This window comes from Schistocerca cancellata, chromosome 4, assembly GCF_023864275.1.
Source record: "Schistocerca cancellata isolate TAMUIC-IGC-003103 chromosome 4, iqSchCanc2.1, whole genome shotgun sequence".
NCBI lineage: Eukaryota > Metazoa > Arthropoda > Insecta > Orthoptera > Acrididae > Schistocerca > Schistocerca cancellata.
Genome location: NC_064629.1, coordinates 235,345,987 through 235,356,294, shown reverse-complemented (window position 1 = coordinate 235,356,294; position 10,308 = coordinate 235,345,987). Strand labels below are relative to the sequence as shown.

The following is a 10,308-nucleotide window of genomic DNA, read 5'->3' as shown; positions in this document are numbered from 1 at the left end:
TATCTTTTCTGTGCGTCTACATTTCTGCTTCGCCACTCTCATTACTGCAGATAACTGCTGACACGCTCAAATAAGATTAAATAACACGCCAAGTAAAATTCTAAATTTCAGTGGGGATTCTTCCCATACTACTGGACGTAACGGTTTTGGTCACCCGTTTTCTGAACTTTAAAGCGTATAGCAGTTTAAAGACTACTGATGATTCAGCTGCGAAACAGTGTAATTGTGAAGTTATTTTTTACTTCAATTTTGAAGCCTCAGGTTAAAAATTTTGGCAACTTGCTCAGTTTCGTGGGCGTTTTATCTATTTTTAATTACTTGTAACTTGTGGGAATTTCAATAGGAAGGGCATTCGTTGAAAGATGAACGTCGATTTCGATTGTTTGCTGAAGTGTATTGTTTTCTTTGGTTTGGCTGTCGGCAAGATGTTCTTTACGCACAAGCTAAACGGCATTTGCGCGCAAACATGCGGATACATGATCGTCAGTTGTTTGTTGGGAGTCTACTTCGTTATGTAGAGAAACAAGGTTTGTTTGGAGCGTAAATGGGTGTCAACCATGGGCAAATTCCCCGGCAAGCCATCAAAAACGTCGACGCGGAAGCGAATTAAAGTGTCGGAGTGTGTAACGGAACTAGTGAACGAGTCAGTCAGGGCCGCTCAAGTGATATATTATGGCCTTACTGTGTTTAACGAAACTTTTGGAAACGAGGAGCAGGTAAGTGGTTATTGTTGTGTTTGTTTGTTAATGCGGCAACTGCACGTATTTAGTACAGATTGCCATTTTGCCTGTATTGTGATACTATCTGGGTTAAGTGTATACGATAAGAGGTTAAGGGCCGTATTTGTATTTATGTGTATAATCGCGTATCTGTATTGTGTTTATGTCATTGTTTATTTGTGTGTGATGCACTGTCGAGGCGTACCTTGGTAATAAATCAAGTATTTATGTCTCTAGGTTATTGACTTTCGTGGATTCACACATCAACAAGTCAAGGAAGCAGTAGAAAATGCGAGGAACTTCCATAAAAGAAGAAAGTCAACTGATGGTGAAAACAAAGATACTGCTAATTTTATTAATAAATTTGAAAGTGATCTAAAGGAGATTGGGTTTAGTGCAAAGTGCTGTGATGGGCAAGGGAAATCTGATTCAGATAGCCTTGTGGTTGATAGTGAAAAATGTTTTGATGGTGGTGGCAAAAGAAATTCAGTGATTGCCGTTAGACGTATGAAACGAATGAGGAAGTATGACGGCAGGACGAGGAATCCACCCTCTGTGAAGAATGTGATGGCAAGGAAACTTTTGCGTAGGGCAAAGAAAACATCTAGTACAACTCCATTGGCTGTCGATAATTGCCAGCAAGAAAAGGGCGCATCAGGTGCATCTCGAAAGTTTGTGCTTCCTAGTCACAGCGCTCATTCTTCTCGTGTGATAAAACCTAATAAGAAATTTATAGATAACGACGCTGTTACTTCTGAAACCTCGACTGGTTTATCTCCTCCAGTAGATCTTAAGAAATCTAAGAGTGTGTCTAGTGAGTCTCTGAATTCGGACATTCCACAATCGGTTAAGTGTTTGAGTACAGTGGAAAACAAACAGTCAGATTCAAGTGATGTCAAAAAAGCCTTGTGCAACCTTCGAACTGCGAATGTGAGAAGGGAAAGTGCATCCGGAAATACTGTAGATTCCTCAGGCCTTATATTGGAAGGAAAGCGCAAGTGGAAACCTTCATATAAATTAGGTCTGCAGTTGAACTGGTACGGTGGTACAGCTGATGGTGATGATACTGGCAGAAGAAGAGTGAAACAAGATGATAAAACCGAAAGCTCTGCACGTTGTCCAGAAAAAACCACCTCCCCTTCCTCTACAACAATCAGTGCCAGTGTAGCCGATTTTGAAATTCGAAGTGATGAAAAACAAAGTAGTACTTTTTCTAGGTCGCCAGGTAAAGTGATTTTACGGCAGGCACGTCTGAAGCTCAACACACAATCGTCGTCGGTAAATGACGGTCCATTCAGTCATGGCTATGGTGAGTACACACCACCACTGCTGCTACTACTAATACGGTGTACTGTTGTTATTAATGTAAGACGACGTGTTACTATAGCTAACGTGGATAAAATGTTTAAAAGTAAGGAAATAAAGAACGTAAATACCAATGGTAATGTTGCACATAAACGAAAGCTAGTAGAGTAACTGAAATGTTTTGCGACATTGAAACCAATAAATTAGAATAGTTTGCATTTTTTCGTTTGTTTAAGTTACATGGAATTATATTTTAGATAATTCCTCACTTAGGAAAGAGCAGTGAGTTGTATACAGCTGTCATTAGAACATTGTTTGGTGTTCAGGTACATAGGCCGGCATACCTTGTAGACATTAGTTTTCACTATTTGGATTATTAAGTACTCTGTGCTCCTCACAGAATATTCATTCACAGATGAAATTTTTCAGCAATCCATTTGAATTTAAGAATAATATGCAGATTCACAAATATAATACTAGAAGGACAAATATTTCCTACTCTCTTGTATTCCAACTATGGCAGTAAAAGGGATGAGACATACAGATATAAAACACTCGCAAAACGTTTGTCTGGCTTCTGCAGCTTTTTCAAATGCAAATTCATTTATATAAACTATCTATAGAATAATTATTTGAGACTGTAAATAAGTAGTAATTTTCAAACCTGTAAAGAAGTGTACTTTACAATTGTTGTTCATTAAATGATAAACATTTTCAGTCTTCAACTGAAATTATTATTTATTTTTCACTATTGTCCAGTTTAGGCTATTATGTGATTATCAAGTGATAGTTGATGTGCACAAGCACATATGACCAAGCTATCCAAGCCACCAGTGTATGGTGGGCTGATGTAAAACTTACTCAAAGTAGTCATGCGTACAATCAGTATAAAAGTAATTTAATATTAGCTACTTTTTGTACTAAGGTGCAAACTTTGCACAGCTACTTTTTGCAAAGACCTGTAACCATCCTTGGCAACATGCAGCCATCATATAGTCAGGCCGACTATTTCTTCATTGGTTTCCATAACTGTTGATTTTTACGGCTTAGGTTGTCAGCTCAGTGCCACCCCCCAGTGATCTTGTAGTGTTGATATATATATAATATAATAAATAAATGTAATAAATAGTGGCTCTGTAGTCAGATTTGTAGTTAAAAGTGCTGATTAGATTGTGGCATAGTCTCTGCCTCTCTCCTCCATTTGTTAATACTGTGGCGACAGACTAATGAGATCTAGGTTATGTTGAAACGTGATAATTTAGTTATCGTTTAGTAATGCCAATGATCGCAAAATAAAGAGTATGGTGACAAACTGCTCTGGAGGATAACCCAAGATTAGTGTTTACTCTAGATTTTGTGCATGTTTCCTGCTGCAAGGTAAATATAGAAAAATCTGTTGCGTAATAGACAAATTACTGACAACTGTGTTGGTGCATATTTTGCACATTTATCATACTTCAACTATGAACAATGCAGAGATCTGCAAGTTTGTAACTTGTAATGATCTGTGGGATAATTAAAGGTTCAAACTCATTTTCATTACATTACACTTACAATTTGACAGCTGTCACCTGCGATTTATCATTGTTATGTCCTATGAAGATACTGTTGTTTTGTTATGCTGGCAATAAATCTCTCTTCAATCTTATATTGTCACATTGTAACTGCAGTAATGAATGTTGGAGTCTAGTTTAGCCTTGTTCTGCGCATCCACATTACGCATTCTACTAGATACCGTAAGTGTTCAGCAGTGTTCTGAGCACTCTGCTGTGAATTTCGTAGACAGTGCAACCAATTTAGTGAATTTTCATTCTGTTTGTTGCATGTTATCATCGCTGATGGTGGTAGCAAGTGACAAATTGTACATAAGCAAGCAAGAGATATAATTTGTGTGATATGTGCTGTCTTGCAGTACAAAGCACATTTATGACCTTGTGGCAACAGTCATGGGGAACTCACATCAGTGCATTCCCTGTCTGCCTTGAGCTGTGCGAACCACCCTCATTCATGAAAGAGGCTGTAGGACAAGTGACTAATTTGAAATTGGACCATACTGTTTGTACTTAAAAAGTCATATTAAAGCACCAGATTTTCTAGGTTTTTTTTTTATCAGCATACAAGATGTTGATTTCCTCAAGTTATTTAGCTTGTAGGAGAAAAACATCCACCAGACAGCCATTATCCACCCCCCCCCCCTCCCTCTTTTTATTTGCAGACCAGTTTTGGTTACAAAGTTTGCTTCCATTCTGTTTGATGTATTGTGATCACTGACACCACACAAGAGACTTTCTTTGTCCTTACCTTTTTGTTACTCAGGTTTGGCTTTCATAATTATGCTGTGTCTTCTGTCCCTCTGATAGACAATCTTCCCTAGGGCTTAGTTTCTTCATATCACTTAGTACGTTCGTCGGCCTGCTGGTTTGAGGCCTTCGTCTCCCTTTCCCCTGTGTAGCCATAGGAAGATAATGTTTCATGACTTGGTCTTTAAATCATTATATTATTTGAATGTGATTGGGCTGGATTCTAAGAATAGAAAATGTGAATACAAAGTCTTAGAATTGGTGACATGCTGATCTCTAGCGTAGCCTAGGGTTTAGGTTGGGTTGAAGTTGAGTTGTTGAAGTGGTATTGAACGCTTCAACTAGTCTAATGGTTTAGTATTTCATATGACAAAATATTTATGAAAGACAATATTTTTGTATGTACAGGCATATTTAGGACGCCTATGTATCGTCCGTAATGATAAATTGGCACATAAATGTCTAGGTAGGCCATGGGCTAGTGAAGCTTAGGAAATTTGCATGTTAATTACATTTCAACTGTACGCAAATATACTAAGGCATTGTTTGTGGAACTTAATTTTTTTAAAGCTACATTGTATTAAATAAATGTATAAAGATGAGATAATTAAATGGCCTCATTTAAAAATAACTTTGATTTGCAGAATTTAAGATATCACAGTATGTTTCTGATGTAATCTATGAGTTGGAGGAAGGACAAAAAGAAAAATTATTTTCAGATTGAGATGGTACTTTTATTTAACTACTGTGTTAATGAAAACTATTTTAGAAAAGACTGATTGTTCATGTAGATGCCTGTTCTCTTGCACTCAAAAAGCTTAAATGATAGAAATTATACATGATTGCTGTAGTGCTGCATTAGTGATAGTATGTTTTAAGTATGCTGGTGAACTTACTTCGTATGAATGCGTAGGTTTTATTGTTGTTCTCATACGAAAGATAGTTTATATTTATTCCACATTTCTAATGATGAAAAATGACGGGATTTATTAAGATGATGTCACTGTCTGCCAAACACTTTACTTAAAGAAAAGGGGGGGGGGGGGTGGTGACACTACCACAGTATTGGAGCCCATGCCCATGAGGTATACTTTGTGTACACGGTCTTTCAACTTTTAAGATCCTGTTACTGATCCATGATGTGATACAACTGTCATTTAAATGTGTAAGTGAAAATAAAGGTTGCAGAGAGTAACAAAAAGAAGTTTTTTTGATAGAGAATTTGTGATACTTTGGGGCACTGTCATCACTGAAAGGTGTCTCCAGATTACTATACAGCATGCAGCACTTAACTGTGAGGAGCTGCACACAGATGTAGCATTTCTACATTTGTCTTCATAATGAAGACGCTCCATTGTGTACGCACTTCTGGAACTCGGTAACTACGAGTTAAAAACTAATTTAAATGTCATTATTCTTAAAAATCATTTTTTATTGTTTGGTAAAACTATTAGTATTTGCCAGTAGTTGTGTAAATGAGGGGAATAAAATCTTCTGTTAAAGTTAGTAGCTTCTCTAGTGCCAGTATGGGAATACAGCTCTTTTGAATGATGTTTTGATTAAATGACTACACGCCTGCCTTCAGGAACTGTCTCACTTCTTGCTGGACAATCTAATTGTTGATTTATCTCACTTACCGAACTGTGTTATTCATTTATTTAGGTGTGCTGTGGTTGCTCTTCTCTGTAGTCATACATCTTGCATGTGGAACACACTTTTCTCATCTTGTGAGCCTTTGCAGGTATTTTTACTTTAGCCAAAATATTGACAAGTTCTGAAACAACAAGCAGAGTGAAAATTAGGAAATAAAATGTTAATTTGACGAATAATAATATATTCAATGAAAATTTTCTAATTTTTTTCTAATCACCAAACTATTTATGCGCTTTTGAGCCAGAAAATATAATGTTTAGAACTCATCAGTCATTGTAGGTAATATAAGACAAAATGGTATGGAAATACACACTAAGCCTCAGAACATCCATCAATCCATTTATTCCACTTCTGTTATTTCCCATGAATGTGTGCTAAATACATGCCTGGTCGTTCACACAAGTCCTTCTGTTACTAGGTGATCGGTATTAATAAGTGCTTGAGAGGTGGTATTGCTATTTATTGGCCATGTGCAATAAGTATTTGGTCAAATAATTTGCAATATGAAACACAGGTACAAGTGAAATTAATTAGCTAGTGCAGTAATTACCAATTGAAAACCTTAAAAAACAACCAGGCAAGCCGTGGTTAAGTTTGTGTTTCTTTTAACTGGCAGATTAAAATAGCACTTGGACTGCCATGCAATTCAGTTCAATCAGCTTACATTTATCAGCAGGTACCTGTAAATGTAGCATATGGAAACAGTAGCCAAAAATTTAAGTAGCTTATGAAGTAATTTTACTGATAACTAATAATAAATTGAACCAAGTAGTGTATGTTAACCCCAATCTGTTTAGTATGCCCGTATTTTTATGTTATCGCACTTTATGTTCCACATTTTTAAGTATTCTGTTCCTTTGCAGTTCCTTCTAACACATGTGCCCCCCCCCCCCCCCCCCCACACACACACACACAAATCAAAACCATTGCCATTATGCAACATCCTTTCAAAGTGTCTCAAAGTAAAAACTGGTTGATATTTAATTAGCGTATGTCTTGGAATGGAGTAACAACTTGGAGAGTCATAATAGTACACAGTGTTATGGAAATGCTCACTCCAATCTCACTTTTCCATTCCAAAAGGGTGTGACATTTTGATGAGTGTAATCTTCTGGAACACACTGACAAGTTCTGCTGGCTAGAAACTCGAAACTCTACAGTAGTTGAACTCGCAGGGAAACACAGTGAGAGAATGTGTGAATGATTTTTATATTTATGTTGCAGGTTTTTAAGTCATGATAATGTGTGGAACCTAGTACTGGAAAAATCTCTATTTGTTTTTGCACCAACTGGAATTTTTTTCTGATTTACAATATTTTGATGTAAACCCATGGTATTGCAATTGTATTTAGACATAGACGTTCCTGACTGTTTGTCAGGTGACCCACATTCAAAATTTTATGGTCTGCTGTTGTTTAATGTGGGTATTATGGGTAGAATGCACCACTAATCCAACGAGTAACTTCATACTTCTAATAAAAGGAGATTCGCCTAACGAGGTTAGAACTGGAGACTGCATGGCTACAGAAGCATACAGATATGTTTTATTTGGACTGCTAGGCCAATATATTTCATAGTATCCTCCGTGTGTAATAAATTATAATTATGAAGTCAAAAATGTCCTAAATGTAACAAACTAGCCCCCCCCCCCCCCCCTGCTGTTCACACCTGTGGTAAACTTTGTTGTTTCCTGCTCTTCTTACAGAGATTGAGTGCACAATTTCCTCTCTCTCTCTCTCTCTCTCTCTCTCTCTCCTCTCTCTCTCTCTCTGTCTCACTCACCTCACTCACTCACTCAAGCTTCTCTGCAGATCTGTTTGTACTGAGCTTGATTTTAAAATATCTTGTAAATACTGTTTGCATAGAGAGGAGGATGAGAAGTGCAAACAAGTAACATTTTCCTTGATTCATATTCACAGTAAACATTTTGGGCATAATTGGAGATTGCGGTACCACCTGTTGGTTTTGACCTACGATGTCGTCAAGATGGCGGACATCCCCTACTGCAGGCATTTACAATATGTTGGGAATTATGTCACTCATTTACACACACAGATAGTACGAGAACATTTAATTGCAGAAATACATTGAAACTAACAGGACAACCACAGAAATTAATGGGTTTGGATGGAGACAGTAAATATACATCAATCGTATAATGAAGACATACTCAAACAAAAATCAAACAAACCTTCAGCATTCAACAAAACATCAATAAAAACATGGAAAAAAAACTGGTATCGTAAGTTTTATCTTGGCCTCTTGAACTTAAATGAAATCAACAATAGTGCAAAACCACATACAACTCAAACAGATCTGTTATCTGTCATTTCACATGACCTGAATAGCCAAAAGCAAAGTCTTCAGTGCCACAAAACCAAAACTCGCTCTTATAACTACTTTCAGAAACCTAACCTCAAAAATGTGGTAAAACAAACTCCACACTATCTACCAATCACAACCTAAGTACCACAACTAACAACAAATCCAAAAATTCATAAAAAAATTTCGTTGACACCAATTTCGATGTACAAGAAACATATAATTACCGACATAAACACATACCATATGTACTACAATAAAGAAAAATGATATTGTGAGTACACACTTACCATTCGAAGTCAGTCTCAGCCATCTAGCAATAGCAAAAATAATGTCATCATCATAATGTCTTGAATGGCCAGCCTACACTTCTCAAAGTAGAAACTACTCCTGATAGAATGCCATGTGTTGTCCTGCCAACAACGCTATATATGCTGGCTCCTGGTTTGATATGCAGCAACTTTGGCCAGTCTCATACCTTCCACAAATAGAACTCCCAACCATAAACAACACACCACACCAATATTTCAATAATCCCAAACCCGAAAACTGCAGAATCAAAATAACACTCTTAATAAATCATCACATACTCTTCCAGTATTATTGTCTTAGATAGCACTCACAAGAGTGCAATGAATCACTAACATCACCCACAAACAATTTAGAAATATGAACTCCCCACAGTAGAGGGGCCACTGCATACTGCAACAAACCCTTGCAAACATGATGCATTTTGCGTAAGCTGGCCACCATGATTTCACGTACACAGCCCTCCATTTGTACCGGTCGCTTGTCCGTTCGAAACTCAACTATGGGTGCTTTGTTTATGCGTCTGCACACCCATCCCTCTTACGCCATCTCAACACTATCCCACCATTGTGGCATCCGTTTGGCCATGGGTGCCTTTTGCACTAGAGTCCGTATGTTGAAGCTGCTGAACTACCACTGTCCTACCGCCGTGACTTTCTCTCAGCAGGTATGCATGCTGTTTGTCTTCCATGCGTGGCCACCCGTCCTATGCCGCCTCCTTGGTGATTCCTTTGATCATGAGTATGGGCTCTTCTCTATTACCTCCTAGAGTCTGCTTTCGGCACTTCTTATGCTGGTTGACCCACAGCTATCTCCTTCGCCGTGAGAACCCGCCCAAGTGTCGCTGTGATGCCAGGCTGACAGTGGTCCATCTTCTGATGGACTGCCCCCTTTTAGGCCCCTTGCGGCAGTCCTTTAATTTACCAGCTGCACTTCCTTTAATTCTAGGTGACGATGCCTCTATAACTGACTCAGTTTTACGTTTTATCTATGCAGCTGGGTTTTATCACTCACTCTAGTGTGGGTGCTCTCGCATGATTTCTCAGGCTCCAACCACTCCAGCGACTTGTAATTGTGACGTGGATACCAAAATAGTGTCTTTTATGGTAACAAGTTGTGTTGGAACCTCTATGAACGCTTTCCAGCTAGAGGTTCTTCGTTTTTAGTTGAGTGATTGACCTTTTACCTGATCCATCAACCACTGTAGTCTGTTTTACTCTAGTCAACTATTTGCTCTGCTCCTTTTAAGTGTCCTCTATTTTGTGTTATTGCGGTGTTCATTTTAGCTCTGTACCCCTTGGTGTTCCCTCCCTCTGCGTGCAGAGGTTACGCGTTTACTGTATAGGCCTTTTACAAGTACGTCTGTTTGGAACAGGGGACTGATGACCTTGATGTTTAGCCCCCATCAAAAACCGAAACCAACCAACCAACTTCTTACAGTGGCTTAACTACACACTACCTGCGACTTTCCCAGTGAGTGCGAACCCTTCACCACCTTGGCTTCGTGAAGCGGCCCATTTTAACCTTGGCCTTCGTTCGCTTCCTAAGAATACTACTCCAGCCTCAGTCTATAGCCTTCAGTTTCGCGACCTTCGCATGGAACTTTGTGATAGAACCTTTTTATACACTGATGGCTCTTGGACTGACCATGGGGTCAGGTATGCCTTCATCATTGGCACCCGTGTCTTTCGATATCAGCT

General features: G+C 38.4%; 1 protein-coding gene across 1 annotated transcript in view; it reads left to right on the top strand.

Annotated features, from left to right (window-relative positions):
• Nucleotides 1-501: 501 nt before the first annotated feature.
• LOC126184037 (histone-lysine N-methyltransferase trithorax) overlaps nucleotides 502-10,308 on the top strand; it is a 219,481-nt gene continuing 209,674 nt past the window's right edge. Inside the window, exons 1-2 of the mRNA XM_049926395.1 lie at nucleotides 502-716; nucleotides 957-2,028. Of these exons, the coding sequence (XP_049782352.1) occupies nucleotides 558-716; nucleotides 957-2,028 (1,231 nt within the window). The 5' untranslated portion in view covers nucleotides 502-557. The remainder of the gene's footprint in view (nucleotides 717-956; nucleotides 2,029-10,308) is intronic.